At 36.3% G+C, this 22,453-nt stretch overlaps 2 protein-coding genes across 6 annotated transcripts; both read right to left on the minus strand.

Annotated features, from left to right (window-relative positions):
• Positions 1 to 13,274: 13,274 nt before the first annotated feature.
• Positions 13,275 to 15,210, minus strand: CLE25 (CLAVATA3/ESR-RELATED 25). Its single transcript, XM_089785362.1, has 2 exons — positions 14,674 to 15,210; positions 13,275 to 13,866 (listed from the first exon to the last, which is right to left on the minus strand). The coding sequence occupies exons 1-2, from the start codon at positions 14,925 to 14,927 to the stop codon at positions 13,827 to 13,829; spliced, it is 294 nt and encodes a 97-aa protein (XP_089641488.1). The 5' UTR covers positions 14,928 to 15,210; the 3' UTR covers positions 13,275 to 13,826.
• A 1,861-nt stretch (positions 15,211 to 17,071) lies between these two features.
• Positions 17,072 to 21,517, minus strand: LOC110426788 (methyltransferase). Of its 5 annotated transcripts, none has more exons than XR_002446190.2 (10): positions 21,225 to 21,517; positions 21,034 to 21,122; positions 20,847 to 20,945; positions 20,362 to 20,466; positions 20,080 to 20,184; positions 19,718 to 19,856; positions 18,921 to 19,036; positions 18,776 to 18,832; positions 18,228 to 18,432; positions 17,072 to 17,527 (listed from the first exon to the last, which is right to left on the minus strand). XR_002446190.2 is itself a non-coding variant. In XM_021442096.2 (10 exons), exons 1-9 carry the CDS (start codon positions 21,388 to 21,390, stop codon positions 18,322 to 18,324), a joined length of 987 nt encoding a protein of 328 aa, XP_021297771.1. In that variant the 5' UTR covers positions 21,391 to 21,517; the 3' UTR covers positions 17,072 to 17,527; positions 18,301 to 18,321. The 5 variants fall into 5 exon arrangements, 3 of the variants coding, with proteins under 3 accessions (XP_021297771.1, XP_021297770.1, XP_021297769.1); XR_002446189.2 differs by having other exon boundaries at positions 17,072 to 17,621; XM_021442096.2 differs by having other exon boundaries at positions 18,301 to 18,432.
• Between the last annotated feature and the right edge of the window lie 936 nt (positions 21,518 to 22,453).

A 22,453-nucleotide genomic window follows, 5' to 3' on the forward strand; every position in this document is an offset into this window, starting at 1 on the left:
TAAGGGGTGACACACCACGCCCCAATTGTTAGATATCAATCACATTTTGTTGTGACACATTGAGTGATTGTAGTATTATAAGGTTACATGCCACCCTTACTTTTTAAGCAATGTTGGTAGCACTAGATAGTGCTGCAACACTGGAGCTTTTGTTTAGTGAGGGTTTTGTGCTGAAGGGGCAGCTGCTGCAGTCAGGCTACTTCTAATGAGATTTTGACTATGCTTGGATCAGAACTAGGCAAAGTGATAAACATGAAAGTTATAGACCTTCCTTTTAGCTTTCTAATGGACAAGGAATCATGTTGATTGGAGTTCTGTAGCTTGTTAGATGTCATTTATGACTTATTGTGACTTGCCATCAGTAAAAAAACCCACAAGTTAAGGTTAAACAACAAATTAATTTAATTTACATAAGCTTCTGATCATTATAGGCATTGTGTTTGAATTGAAAAATTAATGTATAAATGTACTAATATTAAAATTAATTGTATCTACAAAAAATCTACATACAACTTCGAAGATGTTCATGGCACAAGGTTTAGGATTGATTCTCACAACTGTTGTTGAAAATTTGTAAAGCGTATTGGTGATGCATATTAGCAATCATATTTTGCTTAACTTTGATTGGTTTTGATTGCAAAATATTGTCAATGTACCCTATAGTGAACATATCGCAACTAACACTATCATTTTGACGATGTGCTAATTCTTTTGGCAAATGAATTTTTAATGGCATCGGTGTGGAATCTCATGTCTTGTAGAGCATTTTGTTGAAATAATTGGATTGGTGGCAGATGATGGGCATCATCGTTGTAAGAGATGTCATCTAAGTCGCACACACTTTGTTATCCTTAGTAGCTAAAGTTCTTGTGAAATCCACCACCTTGATCGTCCACCTGACCAAATCTATCTTTATAACCACCCATTGCCCACTCACATTGCAAGGTGGAAGGATGAAATCGATATCTTCCCATTTTTTCCCATATGTCAGCGTATCACCCTCCACGTACCCCCGTAACTTATCTAGAATTTTCATAGTGGACCATCCATCTTTAGTTGGATATGCAATGTAGAGCATACGGATGGTGTTTTGTGAAATATGTATGCATCAGCTTACATTTCATGCAATCCAAAACTTTAGTATTTTCATAATTGAAAAAATGTGCAAATAAACTTACGAAGAATATCGTATCAACCACACATGCATGGGTGTTGTACAACTTGGATTTTGACCCTATCATTTCCTTACACAATATACTGAGGCACGCGTTAATTTGTTCACATGTCATTTCCTCTTTGAGATCTTCTAATGTTAGGAAAAAGTCAGCTTCTTGATCCCTTAAGATCCCAACGTTACGCTTGCACATGTAACATAATAAATTTCAGAAGGCTTGGTGGATTAATATTTCATTCAAAAACAATATTTTGCAATGTTATTTATGAGCTTATCTTGCACACTCATTTTTCTTGAAAGCTTCATACATTTTCACCATTGAGCTTTTTAGATCCCGATAGCTCACCAACTGGTCGACTTACGGGCTTGCCATGTATTTGCTGGCCATTTTGACCCGTGTTTGTTCAGTTGGGTCTAAAATGAGTGCTTCACAATCATGGACGTTAGACAACTTTGGTGACGACAACCGTGACACACTACCTTCAGGAGTGCTCTGAGGAACATGGTCCTTTTCAGCCTAAACTGATGCAAGGTGCCCATCATCTCCCTTAGCTACCTCGACTACTGTATTGGCATGGGGAACATGGTTTTCTTTAGCCTAAACTGATGCAAGGTTTCTATCCCCTTTCGTAGCTGCCTCAACTATTACATTAGCCTAAGGAACATGAACTCCTTTAGCATCAACTTATTGAAACGTCACATCCACTACCACAGCATCATTGAGAACATCATCGACATGAGTTGCATTCTCTCTATTAGCATCAATAACATTATGGTGAATGTGAACACCAAGTTCATCATTTTGCCTATCGTCAACATCAGCGTCATCATGATGCTTACTATCATGGTAAGATGAAACACCACCTTACAGAATAAGACAAATAGGAAAATATGTTAACTCATAAAATATCATAAACCCTAAACCAAAAATAAAAAATAAGACTACACTTGCAAAACGTAAACCACCAATGCATGAGCGAAGATAGAATAACATACTTGTGATTTTAGGTCATCTAGAATTCAACCAATAATACAATCTTAAAACATCTACATTGCGAGAGTCTATGACTGAATTAAAGCCTTTAGCTCTAACATGTTTTTTTTATGCTTACGCATGGTCCGTCGCAGTTGACATTTGGTGACTACACCATCATTGACTTTCGTCGAATGGGTCCACTGCAATAATATATTTTACCGTGTTATTCAATAATCATATATGAAATTGTTGAACCTAAATCGTTAGGCCTTTAATATCCTTATCGGTGGCTCACTAGCACTATGTAGCTGAGCAGGATCGGTCGGTGGTTGAGGAGTTGTCGTCACCTCCGTTAATTGCAATAACATAAATTACTATGTTATTCAATAAACATGTGAAAATGTTTAACACAAACCGTTAGAACTGCTCTTGCCTACTGCTTGTTAGCACTGTGCGGTTGAGTAGGATCGATCAATGGTTGAAGAGCTATCATCGCCTCTATCAACTACAATAGTAGAAATTATTGTGTTATTTAATAAACATATGTAAAAATATTGAACATAAACCGTTAGAACCATTCTTACTAGTGACTCGTTAGCACTATCCGTTTGAGCAGGACCTCTTGGTGGTTAAAGAGCTATCGTCTCATGGGTCAACTGTAAAAACAGATATCACTATGTTATTCGATAATCACATATGGAATTATTGAACACAAACTATTAGAACCATCCTTACTGGCTGTTCACTGACATTGCCATGATCTTCCCCTTCCTCTATCAACTCAAGGCCTAACAGCTCATTGTCTCCAGAAGCGACGGTGCGCCTTCGTTTAATGGGATCAATGACTTCTTTCTCCTTTAGGTTTCTTCTATTTTCCCTCGCACCTAAACCCTAGTTCGCTCGATCCTCCATGTGCCCTATTGGCACATGTTGGTGCCTTTCAAATAAGGGGACATTGATGTCTACCAAATACTCTTGTGTGACCTCAGCCAGGGTGGGCCCCAAGGTTTCAAGTGCCCATAACTATAAAAAAGGTATTTTGATTAAATTTTATGATAGTTATTATATAAATTCATAGCACAAGTTGGTAGTTATTTACTCACATGTTGAGATAACTCTAACTTCTTAACTGCCTTGTAGAAGTCTTTCGAATCTAATTACATTACTATTTTCACATACATGGGTAGACATTGTCCTTAAGAGTAGAGGGGGTAACTATTTTTCAAAAGGCAAGAATCACCTCCATTGCCTAGAACTGCATGTCAAATGTAACCATTATCAAACCGTAAATGATAAACGAGTGCAACAATAAATTATTATGTCAAAAGTAAATTGAAAAATGTTACGTGACAATACCTACACCACCCATGCGAATCCGTAAATGTTATAGCGTAAATGATTATCCTTCTGTAAGTTTAGGGTAGGCATTTCGAACCCCTTCAATAGGTAGTCCTTAATTAGCCTCCAAATATAGTGATCCCAGGGGCAGACATTCCAAGCATCGATATCTTCCACCAATGATAAGAGCCAAGGCATCACCCGTTTATAGTAGTCTTGACCAAATAAAATATTATTAGCAATCAAGATGAATGCCATCTTGGTCGTGTTTCTTAGTCACTGAAAGTTGTCTCCTCAGAACATATCAAGCAATGCTTGCAGCTTAACGCTCGATTTCTTGTTCCAGTATCTTGCATGAATTCTGTTTCGTGTGAATATATTGGGCATTAGGCCTAACTTGAGTCTAGTGATGAGGTAGAACTCTTACTTTGATATGCATGCCTTACTCTTGCCAATGGAAAACCATAACTCACGGTCCATTGATTTTGTCTTTGTGATTCGATGAATCATGATGTTTTGCAGGAGACCAGCACAAAAGTAGTATTGTGGATATACGTTCAACAGTATTCTGAAGCACGTATGCTTGACTGCATCGTACTCCTATTTCTCTTGGAGAGTCTTGTTGATGTAATGCAGTTGTGACCACTTACAGTGGGTGTTAATGGAGACCTTAAATGCTCACTTCGCCCTCGACATAACAAGCAAACTGTCAAGATCATCATTCTGTCTGAACTACATCTGCAAAACATGGCACAAATGCGCATGTGAGTTAACCCATAATGTGCAACACGGTATACTGAAGAAACAAAAAAAAATGTTGTTATACGCTATGCATACCAACTAAAATGTTATTACACGTTATGCTTACCAAGTAAAATGTTCTTACACGCTAACTATACCAAATCAAATGTTGTTATACACTAAGTGTCACGAGCCAACCTTATATCGGATGATGATAGCATAAAATTGTCTAGGAGATTGAGTATTTTATACCTATAAAGGAAATATCTCTCTTTCAAATAATGTAATGGCTCATGATGATACCTGCATGAAAACTTGTTAAATCTTTAGGGGGAGACCCTTTAGAAAAAGAAATATCCTCATTTCAAGCGTTGTAATGGCTATTGGTAGAATACTTATAAAATCTCATAAACTCTTTATAGGGGTGGGCAGTGAGTGGATTATTGGGCTACCTCATTAGTAAAGGTATGTTTGTAGCGAATCATCTAGGGCTACCCTTATAGCCCAACAATGGCGTTTTTTGGTCCCTTTGTAATTAATTTCATATTAATAAAATATTTTTTTATTTTATAACTCAGTGGTTGCATATATGACATTTGGTATGCCTTTTGATTTTGATGCGAGTTTCCTTAGTCTAATTTGTTATTATTATTAATGTTGGAATAGATATAACTGAGTATTGACTGACTTGTATGGAAGTGCCTACTCAAGTGCTGTACCAACTATCACATAATTAGATGAAAGAGTGTAGTTCATAACAGTTGATATCATAGTACGAACAAGATGTGCTGATTTACAATGTACAAATGGTGACCACGCGGAGTTCATCAGAGGACCATTAGAGGATTGATAAGCTAGAGGTCTCGGTGGTCGCAATAAAAGCTCAAATCGTTCTGTGCGAATGAATATGTGAAATTGAGATAATCTAGTGAGAATTGTCCAAAATGGTTAATACCCTAAGTGATGAGACTAGGGATGCATTGAACTCTCTCTAAGGCTAGATTGGAGAACTAAAAGCTCAAGTAAATCATTTGATTATTACTACAGGTAATGCTAATGGGAGTCCAAAAGATCAAGGGAAATGGGCCAAGGTGCCAGCACCTAAAAGATATAAAAGGGTCTGAGATACTAAGGAGTTGGAAAACTTCCTTTTTGATATGGAACAATATTTTGAAGTTGTGCGCATGGAGTCAGAGGAGGACAAAGTGGTGATGGCTTCAATGAATTTATTTGAGGACACAAAGTTGTGGTGGCATTCCAAATTCATTAATGGTGAGTGCCGTATCAACACTTGCATGGACCTAAAGCAGGAATTAAAGAACCATTTTTCTCTTGAGAATGTTGATTATATGATGCGATGGAAGTTACGAGAGTTGTCACAAATGGAGTTAGTGCGAGAGTTCGTGAGAAATTTCTCTACTTTAATGCTAAATATTAGGGATATAACTGAAAAAGATAAACTGTTTAATTTCTTTAAGTGCCTGAAATCATGGACGAGGATGGAGTTACAGCGACAGAGGGTATAGGATGTGACTTCGGCAATGGTGGCTGCTAAGCGCCTTACTAATTATAGTGAAAACTCGAACAAAAAAAAAGCCCTCTGTACAGGACCAGTAGCTTTAACTCAAACAATGGGAAAAAATTTTTAAGAGTAAGCAGACCCTTAAGTGGGGGAAGGTGATAGAAGGCCACCTACTAAATATTTACCCCAACCGAGAACAAACAAGCCATGGAACTTTAAGCCACAGCCATCGATATCTTGTTTCTTATGTAAGGAACCTTATTGAGTAGTGACTGTCCTCATCAAGCAGCTCTCAGTGCGACACGTACTACCAATGTTGAAACATCCCCATCCCACACCATAGTCGAAAAAGTCGAGGAAGAGCTACCACGAATTGGTTCTATTCGTTTCCTTAACGCCTTGCAAGCACAATTAAAAAGGATGGAGAAAGAGCCCCAACGAGGTCTATTGTATATAGAGGTGTTATTGAATGAGAAAAGTACCAAAGCCTTGCTCGACACGGGGGCCTCAAACACTTTCATCACCTCAAGAGAGGTAAAGAGGTGAACTTTAAAAGTTGAGAAGTATTTTGAATAAATGAAAACAGTTAACTCACTAGCTTTAACTATAATAGGAAATGCTGAAGACGTAAAAATTATGATTGGCTATTGGGAAGGAAAGATAAACTTGACTGTAGCCATTATAGATGATTTTGATTTTGTATTAGGTTTGGATTTTATGATGAAAGCACAAGTTATCCCTTTCCTTATAGAAAGTTGTTTAATGTTTTTTGGAGAACAACCATGTGTGGTACCGGCTACAATCTTACCTAAGAATGGGAAGAAGATGATATCAGCTATACAATTTAAGAAGGGGATCAAGAAAGGTGAACCCTCTTACGTGGCTATGTCCATCTACAAAGGTGAATGTAATAGAAACCCAATACTCTGAGAAGTGTAACTAGTTTTGAAAGAATTTGAAGATATAATGCCAGAACAACTACCAACGGTCTTACTGCCTCGACGAGCTGTCGATCATGAGATAGAATTGCTCTCAAAAGTCAAGCCACTGGCAAAAGGGCCATATAAGATGGCTCCTCTAGAGTTAGCGGAGCTAAAAAACATTTAGACGAGTTAATTCAAGTTGGATTCATTAGATCATCAAAAACACTCTTTGGAGCCCTATTACATTTTCAAAAAAAGTAAAATTAGAGTTTACGATTATGCATAGATTATCGGGCTTTGAATAAAGTCACAGTTAAGAATAAATATCCTATCCCTCTTATAGCAGATTTCTTTAACCAGCTAAGCAGTGTAAAGTACTTTTCCAAACTAGATTTGAGATTAGGCTACCCTCAAGTAAAATGACTAAGAGAGATGAGTCGAGAACCACCTGCATAATACAATTTGGCTTTTTTGAATCTTTCGTTATGCCTTTTGGACTAACTAATACTCTTGTTACCTTTTTCACTCTGATGAACTAGGTGTTTCATGATTATCTAGATAAGTTCGTGGTGATCTACTTAGACGATATTGTGATGTATAGTTCAACCTTAGAGGAGCATTAATGGCACTTGTGACAAGTCTTCCAATTTCTTGGCCACATAATTGAACAAGGGCACATCCAAACGAACATGCAGAAGGTGAAAGATATCAAAGAATGGGCCACCCTTAAGAATACAACTAAGCTTCATTCTTTCTTAGGGCTAGCCAATTATTATCGGAGATTTGTCAAAAGATATTCAAAAAGAATAGTAACACTAGCAAAATTACTAAAAAAGGGATAAAAATGGAATTGGGCACTACACTACCAAGAAGCCTTCGGGGGTTTGAGGGACATGATGATGATGAATCCTGTGTTATCATTCTTCGATATTAGAAAGTCTTTCAAGGTACAGATGGATGCATCAGACTTTGCCCTTGGAGGAATATTGCTATAAAAAGGACATTTGGTTACGTTCCAAAGTCAAAAGCTGAATGAAGTTGAGAGGAGATACACAACACAAGAAAGGATTGCTTGCAGTGATCCACTATTTACAGGCCTGGCAACACTACTTGCTAGGGTCACAATTCGTGGTTAAACCGACAATACAACCGTAAGTCACTTTTTCACATAGCTAAAACTTACAACTAAGTAAGTAAGATGGTAGGAGTTCTTAATCAAGTTTGATTTCTTCTTCGAGCATAAAGTTGAAAAAGCAAAGTAGACACCTTCAATAGAAAGGTCAAATTTGTAGCTCTGAGGGTGATCGCATCATTCAGTAAAGTTACTACAGATATTCGTAATCTGATTGAGGATAATTTGCATCGAGACCCCCAAGCAATGGCCATTAGGAAGTTAGTGGAGATTGAAAACTCAAAATGCTTTTGAGTGAAAAATGGACTTCTACTAACAAAAAGATGCATATTTGTTCCGAGAGTGGGAGAGCTTATACAGAAACTAATAGGGGAATGCCACAACACTTATTGGGTGGGACATCCAGGTTGGCAACTGACTGTTGCATTACTGAAACAAGGTTATTATTGACCTTATATGCGACAGGATGTGATGGATTATACGAAGACATGCCTCATTTGCCAACAAGACAAAGTAGACAAACAAAGATCGATGAGAATGTTCGAACCTCTACCAGTGCCGACCGAACCTTGAGAAAGTATCTCTTTAGACTTTATTGTAGAACATCCTAAAGTGGGGGACATGACAACAATCTTGGTAATGGTGGACTGATTTTCCAAGTACACGATGTTCATTCTAGTACAGAAGTTTGGATCAACAGAAGAAATAGCTCGCCTAATTTTTAAATATTTCATAAAATATTTGGGTGTTTCGAAGAGTATTATCAGTGACAGAGATCCAAGGTTTATCAACTTTTTTTAGAAAGATCTATTCAAGCTATTAGGGTCAGAACTCAAAGTATCTTTCAGTTCTCACTCATAAACAAATGGTCAAACAAAATGCTTTAATGGGTAATTGGACGAATACCTATAACACTTTGTATAGACAAACCAGAAGAATTGGCCTAACCTACTGGATGTAACTTAACTATGTTTTAACTCATAAAAGAGCTCAACCACCAATAAAATTCCTTTTAAGGTTGTCACTAGACAATAACCTAGACTTCCTCATACCTTAATACAGTTGCATATCGGGAAGAGCCCACGGCGTTTAACTTTGCTGAGGAATGGAGGCAAAACATTGAAATTACCAGAGCTTATTTAGAGAAAGCCTCCAACCGAATGAAGGAGTGGGCAAATAAAGTCGAAGGAATAACACTTTAAGGTGGGAGACCTAGTGCTGGTGGTTGGTACCTAAAAGCCTTCGATTCCTAAAGAAGAGAGATTGAATACTAGTGAGGAAGCATAAAGGTCCTATACCGGTGGTAGTCAGGGTGGGGAGGATTTCCTATGGGATTGATCCACCCAAGTGGATAAAGGTACACCCCGTGTTTCACATCAACAATTTGAAGCCGTTCCATGTAGATCTAGCAGATGCAAGTAAGAGTCAAGCCACAAAAGCCGCCATCGGCACAAAGCCACCATCACAGCTCCGAGTAGAGGAGATTTTGGCAAGGAGGACGACGACCATCAATTGACGATCGACATAGAAGTATCTGGTGAAATGAGAAGGTTTAGGGCTAGATGAGACCAGTTTGGAGAAGAAAGCTGACTTCTGCACCTTCTAGCAGAAGATTGAGGAGTTTTAAGCCAACCAGTCAATGAGGACGTCGATAAATTGAGTGGGGGAGGATGTCATGAGCCAACCTTGTATCGAATTATGATAGCTTAAAATTATCTAGGACATTAAGTCTTTAATACCTATAAAGGAAATGTCTATCTTTCAAATAATGTAATGGTTTGTGGTGACACCTGCACGAAAACTTGTTAAGTCTTTAGGGAAGATACCTTTTAGAGAAAGGAATGTCCTCATTTCAAGTGTTGTCATGGTTATTGGTAGAATGCTTGTAAAATCTCATAACTTTTTATAGGGAGTGAGCAGTCGACGAATTGTTGGGCTACCTCATTGATAAAGGTATGTTTGTAGCAAATCATCTAGGGCTACCCCTATGGCTTGACAATGGCGTGTCTTGGTCCCTTTATAATTAATTTTATATTAATAAAATATTTTTCATTTTATAACTCAATGGTTGCATATATGGCATTCGGTATGCCTTTTGATTTTAATGCGAGTTTCATTAGTGCAATTTATTGGTATTATTAATGTTGGATCATATATAATCGAGTATTGGCTGACTTACATGAAAATGTCCATTCAAGTGCCGCATGGACTATCGCATATTTAGGCGAAAGAGTGTAGTTCATGACACTAAGTATACCAAGTCAAATGTTGTTACACTAAGTATACCAAGCCATGTCATGACATGCCAACCATGTTGTGTTGTGACACACCAATCACTATAATTGCTATCTCATTACACAAACTGCCCTAAAATACACAATGTGGTGACACATCAACTATGTTGTGTCGTGACATGCGAATCACTATAATTACTAACTCGTTACACGAACTGCCCTAAAACACCTAATGTGATGACACGCTAAAAACCCCTAAAACCAATTAACCCACTACACACCAAGTCAAATGTTGTAGTTCGTGTTACATGATATACAAACACGTACCACCTTCAAAACTTTGGTACAACTATAAACCATATCAGCAAAAAAAATGTTATAGTTCTCTCTTTCCAAAATTTACCCAAAAACCATAAAACTAGAAAGAAAACAGTTAAAACATAACATATAAAAAAACACAAACATATCACAGCAACCCAGCAAAAAATGAACTAACAGAAGAAAGTTTCAATTTGAGACAGATTAACCTCTTCACTAATAATTGACATTGTTGCTATGTTGTTGTTAAGCTTGCAAATAACAAAGTCAAACACTCTGGTCCCTTTGGGAATGAGGAATGAATCAAACTCTTTTAGTTCCTTCACACAAACGTTTTTGAATTTTGAAAAATATATAATAAAATACGATGGCCTTATAATATTCATTTAGTGGAAGTTCAAATGGTTTTCTTGTTATTTGTTCACATTTTTTTCTATCTCAAACCATGGAGTGTCACATATTTAAGTTATGACGTGTTACATATTCAAGCCATGCCGTGTCACAGTTTCTCACCATGTCGTGTCACAGATTCTCACCATTCCGTCTCACATGATTTCAACATGCCATGTCACAGATTTTCACCATGCCATGTCATACATTCACGTCATGTCGTGTTACAAACTCTAAACCTTGCTGTATCACAGCTGTGCACATATTATCACTGTGCCATCTCACACATTCTCATAGATTCCTTCCATGGCATGTCACAAACTTTAAACCCTACCATGTCACAGTCGCGTCATATATGCTCACCATGCTGTCTCATATATTCTCACCACGGCATGTCACATATTCATACCATGACATGTCACATTTTCACATTCGCGTTTCATATATTCTCACCATGTCGTCTCATATATTCCTTCCAAGTTGTGTCACATATTCTCACCTTGTCGTGTCACAAACTCTAAACCTTGCCGTGTCACAGTCGTGCCACATATTCTCACCATAACGGGTCACACATTCCTAGTATGCCGTGTCACACATTCCTAGTATGCCGTGTCACACATTCCCACCATGGCGTTTCACAAACTTTAAACCCTACCGTAACACGATTGTGTCACATCTGGCCCGCTGTAGCACGACCATTTCGTGCTTTGGATTCACATCTTCTTCCTTTCAATTCACCATCGTATCAGGGATTTTAGAGTTTACATCATTCTCGACGCTTTGGATTCATCATGACCAGTTCTTTGTTCGGTTCAATATCACTTTTCTTGTATATTGGAATGTCATGTCCGAAATATCTGAAAAACCATCTCCTATAACATGATTTTGTTTTGTACAAGCTTCACGAAAAGAAAATGGATGTTTACACAAAATTAGAGAACAAATTCTGTGCAGATTTATTTTTTGCAATATACGTGTATAAGAGTGCACGTCAATGAAGATGTCTCATTAAAGGTATTTTTGTCCCAAAATATCTTCTCTTGACTTAAAATAATTAAAATTATCTGCAAAATTGTTTTTAAAAACACCTTATATTTTAGGGCTAAAAATTTTTTTTACTTTTTTCAAACTTAGTTTATTTGAACTCAACAAGTGCTTACAAAGCAAGATTATAATTAAATTTGTGAATTTTCTAATGACTATCAAATCATGTTTCCTCGTAAATAGAATTAGATGACATAAGTAGCAGATTTTAAAGCACAAGCAAACTTTTCATATGACTCAAGATTCACAGACATGACTGTTAAAACATCATATAGAATGAGGTAGCAAAAACACGAGTACACTACTAAGGCAAGTATGCATTGGAAGGAAACACTTGCCAACAGCCAACATACTCTGGAAAATCATAATGATGACTACATAATCAACTTGTTCAAGCTCCAGAAGAACAGTGGATCTTCCATGTGTCCAGGAATAACCACAACCACAACTGGTTCTTCTTCTATAACTCGAATATATTATTAATCTTCACTGCCAGAGTTATTAGCGGCTACTGTCTTCCCTGTTGCAAAGGGTAGAGTGTGGCAGTGGTTTAAGTTTTTGGTGAACCATGCGCCAGTCATTTTGTTACATCAAATAGGAGTGCATAATATTTCCCATCTTTCGATCAAAAGATAAAAGAAAACTGCACGAGAAAGGAATCTGTCTCCCATCCCATGCAACAGAAAGTTCCCTTAATTTGAATCTCAGTTACTTTGGACCAAGTCTTTGCTTCTCGAACCATTCAAAATCAAACCACAAAAAAGAAGCAAGCTAAAGGAAAGAGGGTAAAAAAACAAAAAAGTGAGAGCAAAAAAGGCAGTCACCACAGATTGCTTCTTGCTTTGTAGATATACCATTAAATAATCGCATAGTAATAGTGTTTTGCTTTTGCAAAATGAAACGCTCTTAGTCCCATCAAAAAGAGTTGAAACACTTCAAGGACATTATAGAATCTTACGTTCTTTCTTTTCTAGTGATCAAATATGGATATGATAAATCGATGCTGTTGCGGCTAATTAAGGCCATGATCAACATATGTAATTGGAACTTTTGAGACTTGTCTCCCTGTCATTATTTGTGTTAATTAGGTATAATTCCTTAACTCTATAAGGTCATGCCATCTACCACTGCCTCGAATCCTAGTGTCACTTTTCTTGGGATATTTTCTAACACTCTCTAATCTCATACCTGTGGATTGCTTTTTGTAGATAAAATCGTAAAACCCTTTTGAGTCAAAAGGAACGATACCATATTTCACAAACTGGGTGTGGGTCTCCATGCATATTGTATTTGGTTTTAACTGGCCTGAGTAAATTTTCTTGTCCTTAAAAGCGTCTGGAGTTTGGAAAAATAAGTATATGACGAATGATCAACTAGCTACTTGCCAAATTTTAATGCACAATTCAAGGAGGAAATGTTTTGAGAAGTGGGCAACTTTAGTTATTGGCTTTTGCTTTATTTAGCTGGGGAGAAGAAAAGGCAACAAGAGAGTAGAAATAAAAAACCCAAAAAGAGGTAGTAGTAGCTGATTAATATATGTTACAAAGCTACACATCAATGTACGGAGGCAACATTCCTTTATTGGAATTCGCTCCAATCTCCTAACAGCAAGTTTTGCTTGGCCTGGTTTCGTCATTGTTAAACAAAACCCTATCCATGAATCTCCTTCCCTCAAAAGAATTAAGCAAGGACAAGCAAAATGCAGGTGGGACACCTCCAGAAGTTCAATCTTTCTCACAGTTGTTGTGTACTTGATGCTTGTGCTAGAGCAGGCACTTACTTTCTTGATATCCATGAAGAAGATCTCCATTTTCAAGCAGTCGCCAATGGCAGTGCAAACTTAACCCAAAACTTTTTTTGGTGAATACATTTACTCCCCAAATTCTCGAAATGGCATATGGCATGAATACTAGCAAGAAAATTTAAAGTACAAGATTTATGATCCCTCCGTCGACGAAGCATAAAAAAAATTTAAACAAATTTTCTCCACCGTGATCATCTGCAGAAGCTCAAGGAGTGTCATTGTCCTCACACTTAGGCTCGACCTGGTGGTTCTCTAGACTTTGCTGCTCTCCTGAACATATCACAAGAAAATATTCATCATGTCTGTTGAGTCCTAGTTTAGTATTTATGATGTTCTTTATAAGTTACTCTTGAGAGTCATCCTATGTCCCAAGGAAAGCAGAACAAGTGACCACTGTTTTGATTTCCATTCTTTTGAATGAACAAATTTTAACTCCTTTATCACTTCCAGGAACTTTCTAACATAATTCAAAGTATATTCCAATTTGAATTTCATTGTAAAGGAAAGGAGCTGTATATGCATCTTTCTTCCACATAGCTGGAGTGGCTCAGTACTTCCCCCAGCGTCTTTATTTGTTCCTTATGAAAATAAGAGAAAGACTGATTTAAAGAAGCTTTTGTAAAGAACATCACCATCACCAGCTTTCATGCATTTGAAATACGAATTAATGGTATCTTTTTTGCATATGTGGATATCATATTATATCAAAAAGGAATCAATGTACATCTCCCTTTCTCAGCCCCTCTCCCCCTTCCCAAAAGCAAAATGCAAAACTGAAACAGAAGGAAAGTATCTATTGTTTCAACAGGACAATAACATCCATTAGTGTCAAGATCATACATGAAATCTACAGTGAAACTAGTACATATATGTGTGAGTATCACTTTTTCAAGTCTCTTGATCAATCCAAGATACAGAAGCTTGATTCATCATGCCTGGTCATCAGATAAGTATTGAATTTCTTTTTTAAAAAAAATTAAAAAAAAAAGGGAAAAAAAAGAAATGGGGGAGGCAGGCAGGTGGTTAAGTGAAGAGGAAAATATGCACATACATGTTGTCTGAGATAAGAATATGTACCTGTTGTGAATGGGATCAGGTCCATTAGGTACTCTTCTCTTGCTGACATAGTTGAGATGCAAATCCTGATGAAAATTATACCTCTCCTGTGCAACAAACTCCCAATGTTTAAAATCCCTAGTTGAGGGAACCATCATTGATTTTGTCATCGCGGTTGCATGGTTTGCTATGATGCCAACAAAAAAAAACCAAATAACTCCCACAAATAGTGTAACTCCAAACAGAGACCTCAAAGCTCTACCACCCCTCCCCATATCTTTCTGCTGATTCAGTTCTACAAGCTTTCACCAAAGAATGGCAGGCCATTGGACAGAGAACTCAGGGCAACCATGTTGATTTTTAGGGGAGGAAAATGCATGTGGATTGTGGAACACTCAGAGGTGAACAGAAGAAGAAAGGAAGGGAAGAGAAAGCAGAGGAAGACAGGAGCTTTAGGTGGTTTTCAACTTGGCGGGTAAGAAGGCATTGGTCCTATTTAAAAAAGTAAGATTGAAGCAACACTGTTTTGAGAGAGGAGAGAGAGGAGCATGACCAATAAAACAGAAAAGTTCGTTGCCCTTGTTGCTTTATATATTGAATGGGCCCATGGGAGCTCTCTTTCTTCGCTTTGGTTTGTGCATTTTCATGCAGCAAGCAGGCAAAGCCTAGGGGACCTCACTATCTCTCCTGAGTCTAATGTGTCCCAACTCTAAGCTTGTAAAAGACATAGGGGCTTGTGCCTGTTATAGCAATATATTGTTCTGTTGTGCCCAACCTGATGTTCTATTATCATCATTTCAATCAGGAAAGAACAACCTCTTCCCATATGAATAAAAGAAGTTTATGGATGTGGATATATTCAAAGGTATTGCTTCTGGCTAGCTACACATACAAGAAGGATTCCATCAATCAGCCCTCAAAAAGGGGAAAATTCGAAAGTGAAAGGCATATAAGCAGACAACTGCCTTAGCTCGACTTGCAGTTTTCTTACTCCGTAAGTATCTCATCCTACTTTTCCAGTTGAGTTTTAACCAATTATGGGGCACCCATTGTATGTAATCCCGGAAATGTATGTTAACACATAATATTAATAACTAGCTGTAGGGTTAGTGGCAAACAGTCATGCAATGTCCTTAAATTGGTTTTAAACAGAAAGCAGGCATTGAGAGTCCCACATGATACAGTATAATGGCCATAGGAACAAAAAGAGGAACTAGCAATTAGAGAATTGTGAACTTGTTTTGCTCTATTAAACAAGTCCTTTCAAGAATCTAAATTTGGATCATAAGGACATCCTGCTCCCTACTGTGTTGCCAAGAGATGCCAGTCACTCTGAAGAACACCATAAGCCCATTTGTCACAAAAGTTTATGTTATCCACATAGCCTAAAAGAAGAAAAAGTATCAGGTTGATGTTCCCCTTTTGATTATTGTAACTCTCGACCGTTCCACAACAATTCAGAAACACAAAGGGGAGAAATCAGAAACACACTCCTGGAAATAAAAAAAAAATATACGCTCTTATAAGACAAGGAACAGAGTCTTACGCAAGGAATCTGGCAATATACTTTGGGAACTTCTATAGGACTAAGAAGATTCACACAACAACATCAGCAAAACAAAAGAATCACAGGGAAACAACAGACAAGCTATTTAAGCTCCATGAACAGATGGTAGAACTGAGAGCAAAGGGTAACTAAAAGAATATCTACACACCTGACTCCTACTAACTACATTTTTATTGCTAGTTCCACATGCACCGAAAGGAAACTTGTTGCTGTGACTGATTGGCGGAGATGCCTCCTGAAACTTATTGGTCGGAGACCTTACCTTGCTATTGAATCTTAAAAGCAAAATGAACTATACAAGAATGCACAATTAATTATTCAGCAATGAAACTTCAAAGTTTAAAACTCCTAGAAAGCCAACAACCTATTGCATGACATCTAAGTAATTCCATTATAAATCTTGGGTTTCTCAAACCATATCTAGTACTACATCTCCACTTTGAGGATCGGATTTCCCAAAGGTTCCCCAGTAACTTTAGCCAAAGGGACATCGATTAATGCTGTCATTATCAATTAGCCACAAATGATTTTGTCAATACATTTATGAATTCCTTGTCATTCTGAAAGAATTTCAGTTCAATAATGCTTGTGTTGTGGGACAACTCTTTCAATCATGTGAGAAATCGGATCCACTCCAGGACATAAAATTCCCCACCCCCCAAATCAGTTGCGTCGTTTATATTGATAGAACAGGTCCCACCTGAGGACTTTTTTACTTAAATAAAATTACTTAAATGGTTCCCCACCTCAATTGAGTTACTTACTTAGACCTTCAAACAGAGATGAACATATAGACAAGAAACCAGCGTTAACTGTCATCAAATCCATACCAACAATATTAGAAAAGAAATATTACTCAAAAATGGAAAGCCATGGTTGAAAAACTAGTAGTGAGGTTTGAAACAGATTACATATGTCCCAATGTCAATTATTTTGCCAAGTCTCTTTATGTATTGCCTTCCCATAATCAACTTCCTTTACAAAAGATAAAACAAAAACAAAATCACAAAAAGAAAAAGTAAAGAAACAAGAGACAAGCTTCCTCCTATAAAACTCAAAGTATCAATTGAATTGGACCACCTTCCCCTGTTAAAAGAAAAACCCCTTCTCTTTATGGGAACCATGCTTTTGGACACTGTATCTTCCATCTGACGTGAGGAAGGGGAGCTAGAATGGGCATCTCAATGGCCCCAGTCTTGATTCTATGCTGGAGAGACCGACAGATTCTAGGTTCAAAAAATGTGCTTTAACCAAGCTCCACAGCATTGACAAAGTGCAGCAGGTAGTGTTAGTTGAGATGCTTTGGAACTGCTTTTTAATGAAAAACTCCAATGAGGAACCATGCCAGCCCTAACAGGAATTACAAGGTGACTAGAAGGCTATGTGCAAAATACATATGATCCTAGCAGTCAAACAAACAAGCCTCATCAAATTAATAACAAAGAGCAAGATTACAAATATGATCCACTTTACATTGAAGGCAAGGGTGAATCTGGAAATGCACTTCAGAAACCTCATGCCTATAGTGGCATAATTAGCATGAGAGACAAATTGAAGTACATAGGTTGCACTCTGAAAGCTTAATTACAAGAGAAAAGGTGAGCAAGGGGTTCCAAAATTAATGTTTTTCTTTTTAATTGGTGAAAGGGGGATTCGAACCCTATTTTTTGAGAAGGAGGATCATGCATCAACCAATGAGCCAAATGCTCGGATGTTGATTCCAAAATTAATGTTCAAGTTGAAAAACTTCTCAAAATGAGCAATCTATAGCACCTTGTCAGGAACTTCACTACAAAATTTAGATCTTATAATTTTGACAAAATCAGCTTGACAAACCATGGCGTTCGGTTCACATCCATTGAGCAGCACAGAAATATTGGATTCCAAAGAAGAGATAGATATGCAATTTGGAAACACAACCCTTTTAAAACATGCAAAATAATACAGAAACAATTCAAATGAATAAACTGCATTTGACAACCGAGGGCATTGATTACACAGAAATTACCATGTACACTCAATATATCTGGTGTCAAGACAATTGAAGATTGCAACTTAGAGATAATTCAGACAGTATCCACCTTCAAATAGTAAACCTGCAGTTAAAATTTCTGAGCTGTATTGTGAAAGGTATTCTGTGACTTTTTTTTCTTCTGGGCCCACTTGGGTCCATATATTGCTAAATGTGTCCGACCAAATCTTCGATCCTTTATCTGCATTTCATATTAACAATTAAAAACAATACAACTTGCCCATGTCCTGTCCTTTGATTACATGGAAAAAATGGTTTGGCATGCTAAAATTTATATTACTAATTATTATATCAATAATAGCATATATCTACACTCCATCAAGTAGAACAAAAAATCCAAAATGAAAAACACAACTGCAGGGGCTGAAACTTCAAATGAATTCTATTCCAACTTTTCTAGAATTATCTCAGACCAGAGCTTCATTAATTTTCCTTTCTTACAGGAAGCTTAATGCAAAATGATAAACAGTTTTTTTTTTTTTTTATGAAAGGAAAGACGATAAACAGTTAATTAACAGAAGTACCTTTACAAGGCATCCACATGAATCCAGCATGTTTGTTCTCAAAGGATATTCCACTACCTAGACCATGAAAGTAGAAATTGAGAAAACAAGGGGAAAGGTATTCATATAAACTCATTCTCTGAACAAATAACAAATTGCTACTCACAATAAAAGTGTCTTCTCCAATAATAGCTGACTTGGAAATTTGAGCCATTAGGGTTCCATAATCAACTTGGGTATATGGAGGTGTTACACTGATGTAATCAAATGGGCCATCACTACCTATAAGAAATCAAATGTTAGTTTCTGATGATGGAAAAGAAAGGAAGCCATTAAACATTAGAAAGGTTAGATAGTAACATTTAAATGCATAGTTGACCCATCTGTATTTTAAATGTATGCTTTTGCATGAAAATTGGCAATTCATTCTTTTGAGATACCAGTTTTCAAGAAGATCCAGGTTGGTGGACTTATTACACACCTGTAACTGCTCCCTGTATCTTTGTTCTTCTCTTGAGATGCTGAAGAAAATGCTTCTAACACATTTGAGTTGTTCCATTAACAAATTGCACTTTCTTGACTCTAATTTACTAAAGTGAATTGACTAGCATCAACAAGTGTTATAACCATCGACTGTTCTACGCAGTCTTATGTCTACATTCACAAAAGAGCCTACATTCCTAAATTTGTCCTATACTACACTTCATATCTGCACACTGATCAAGTTAGAATTTACTGTAACTTTGTCTCTATTGAAATTCATTTCTTTAAGATTGCTCATTACTCACAAGCTGTTCCATTTTTCTTTCTCCGAAATGATCAGTGAACAAGAAAAGTGATCTGCAAAATCAAAGTTTAGATTTGTTCTCTCATCTTTGTTATATCGAGTTACATTTAAAAATTAGTAATCACATGAAATTTAAATCTTAGAATTCACCATAAGAAATCAAAGAAGAAACACACCTACAAATCGGTCTGCTTGTTCTAAGAAATTTTCAACACGAACAGGATGTACAACTGAGACATCAAGAAACCTAGTCCATTCCAGGTTTGGTTGCAGAACATTTGAAATAACCCAAGGATCCATCTCAACAAAATGCACCTGTAGAATCACAAGTGAAAATTTATATTCCTGAAATATGCCACAGTTCTTTATATTAAAAAAAAATGAAAAAGGGAAATTACTCTTACAGTTTCTTAAGCCTAAACAAAAATGTCAAATTATATTTGAAGGCTTGTTTGGGCTTTCTCAGCTTAAAATTCATTTATTGCCTACCAAATCTTACGCTACAACCAGCTGAAGTGTAATAAGTCAATAATGGCACCTCAGAACATCCACGGCTGATAGCTTCAATTCCAACAGATCCTGTACCACTATAGAGGTCTAACCAGCGACCAGGTCGTAAAGAGGCAGGGCAGCCACCAGCCACCTATAAAACAGTAGAATATTCATTCTTAAGAAAAAGGAAATTAGAATAACTCTAAAATTACGTAATCCAGTTTACAATTAGATCAGACATAAACAGACACAAAAGCTTTGGAAAATCTTAAACTATATGTAGAGGTACATGGACAGGATTAGGGGGTTAAAAAAAAAGATATACTACCTGCAGCATACCAAAGGCAGCACCTTTTACGACTTCCATCATCGGTCTCACATCCATGCCTTTGGGTGAGAGCAACTTCTTTCTTTTAGCCTTTCCTCCAAGCACCTAGAATGTTCAATAGGCTTGTTAATCATTAACCCTCAAGGATTAGCCTAATTAAAATGCACAGCAAAATATTATCTAAACATAAACCTATAAAATCAGCTTCAACAGGGCAAACCATAGAGACACTGGAATTCCTAATGAAATCCTTTAGAACCACAAAGACTCGATCGCGTTCTCAAAAGTAGACTTGCAAAGTGATTCTAAATTGTAATGAGATTTCCAATTCCACAAGCAGCTTCAAATCACCGACATATATAAAAATTTCTCCAACGCCTCCATGTCAAAGAAGAAATTTTATTTTTTTCTAATTGCAAGCTAAGACCCGTTATCCTTTTTTCCCTCCTTCATAAAAATAAAAAACAAAGGCATCATATTGGTACCTGAAGCAACTTATGAGTGGTTCTTGGGGGCTTAGCTTCCTCCTCTGTCACTACTTCCTTTCCTTTCCCTTTCCCTAGCACTTCCTTTCCCCTTTTAGTCTACAATAACCCAGTTAAAAAATGCACCTTTAAAACTATTAATCAATTATTCAATAACCCAATAAAACAGAAAGGGAAAGAAATCCACCTTTCGCTCAGATATGTACTCATTGGGATCAAAACCATATCTTTCGACCAAAACTTTCTTGTCTTTAGCTGTCAAACCACTTCCTGATTCTGCCAAAACATAACAGCAAAAAAGAAAGAGTCAAGTTTTTATTTTAAAATAAAAAAACTAAAGATATAGAATGATGATAAAAACAGTGGGTTTGTTTTAACTGTAAGAGAAGAGGATCATGAAGGAGCCTTCATTTGTCTTGATGGGTTTGGATGAGATGCTGAAGACAAGAGGATTTGCTAATAAAAAGAGCTTTTTCTTCTTGTCATTGATAGTGTTGCAGTTGTAGTGTAACGGAGAGAGAATTGGAGAGGGTGAAGCAGCCATTTTTGAGGAGCTTGAATTTTCAGTTTCAATGGTTACAGAGTGGCCATACTTGTTTGGGGATTAAGCAGGGTTTTTCGTTTTCCTTCCAAAGAAGTGCTGATGTTGGAAATAGCAGGCTCTCTTTTGAATTTCCTTTTCTTTCAGAAAAAAAGTTAGATAAAAATCTTGTGACCGGATAACGATCGTAAATTCTAAAAGATAAAAGTTTAATAAAAAAAAAATCTTTAAATTATTTAAAAAATTTTGAATAACTTCTTATATTTTTTTATATTTTTATTTTAAATTAAATAAATTTTTATATTTTTATTTTGATGTAAATAAATTTTTATAACTGAAAATTGAATTAATCAAAATATTATTTATTTTTTGAAAAAAAAAACAGAAAAAGAGTCTCTTTTTATCTTAGTTGTATTAACAAGTTCATTACTCTTATAACATTCAAAACAAGCTTTTGGAATTGAAAATATTTACTAAATTTCTAAAAGTTGAACTATTCAAATAGAATTCCTGAAGCATTTCATGGAAAGCAATTATGTATTATATTGACAAAAAGTGAATTCTAATAATAACTTTTTCTTTAAATTCTAAATGTTGAATTATTTAAAATTTTTTAAAATATTTTTTTGATATTGAGAAAAAAGAGATTCCTCAACTATTTTTTTAATACAAAAATTACAGATACATATTTACTATTAAATTAAATACTTATAAAATAATATATGTCAAAGATATTTTAAAACAAGCAATTTAACCATTAGAATTTTTTTAAAAAAAAGTTAATATCAGAATTCTCTTTTATTATTATCAATAATAATATAATATATAAAAAACTCTATTTCCCCTATCCTAAATGTCAAATCTAGCAAAAAGGTACATTCGAGGGAGGAGAATGTGGCCAATTTGAATATGATACCAACAGTGACCATGCATAACAATCCCTCCTTTAGGGATGCGTTAATGAACTTGGAAAGCAAGCCTTTATTATGGAAGGAAATTTATTTACTAATGAGGATATGGCAAGTGAACCTAGTGAAAATGACACAAGTGATTAAAAAAATGTAAA

This window comes from Theobroma umbraticum, unplaced genomic scaffold (genome assembly GCF_002168275.2).
Source record: "Theobroma umbraticum cultivar Fairchild unplaced genomic scaffold, ASM216827v3 scaffold_12.0, whole genome shotgun sequence".
NCBI classification, from domain to species: Eukaryota; Viridiplantae; Streptophyta; class Magnoliopsida; order Malvales; family Malvaceae; genus Theobroma; species Theobroma umbraticum.

Bases quoted from the DNA above. Each gene is read 5' to 3' on its own strand.
- LOC110426788 (XM_021442096.2), bottom strand. From the start codon at position 21,390: ATGGCTGCTTCACCCTCTCCAATTCTCTCTCCGTTACACTACAACTGC. The intron at 19,857-20,079 runs GTGCCATTATTG...GTGATTCTACAG, and splicing joins TCAGCCGTGGATGTTCTGAG to GTGCATTTTGTTGAGATGGA. The intron at 18,433-18,775 runs GTACTTCTGTTA...TATGAAATGCAG, and splicing joins CATGTGGATGCCTTGTAAAG to ATAAAGGATCGAAGATTTGG.
- CLE25 (XM_089785362.1), bottom strand. From the start codon at position 14,927: ATGGGGAGGGGTGGTAGAGCTTTGAGGTCTCTGTTTGGAGTTACACTA. The intron at 13,867-14,673 runs GTACATATTCTT...TGATATGTTCAG, and splicing joins CCTGATCCCATTCACAACAG to GAGAGCAGCAAAGTCTAGAG.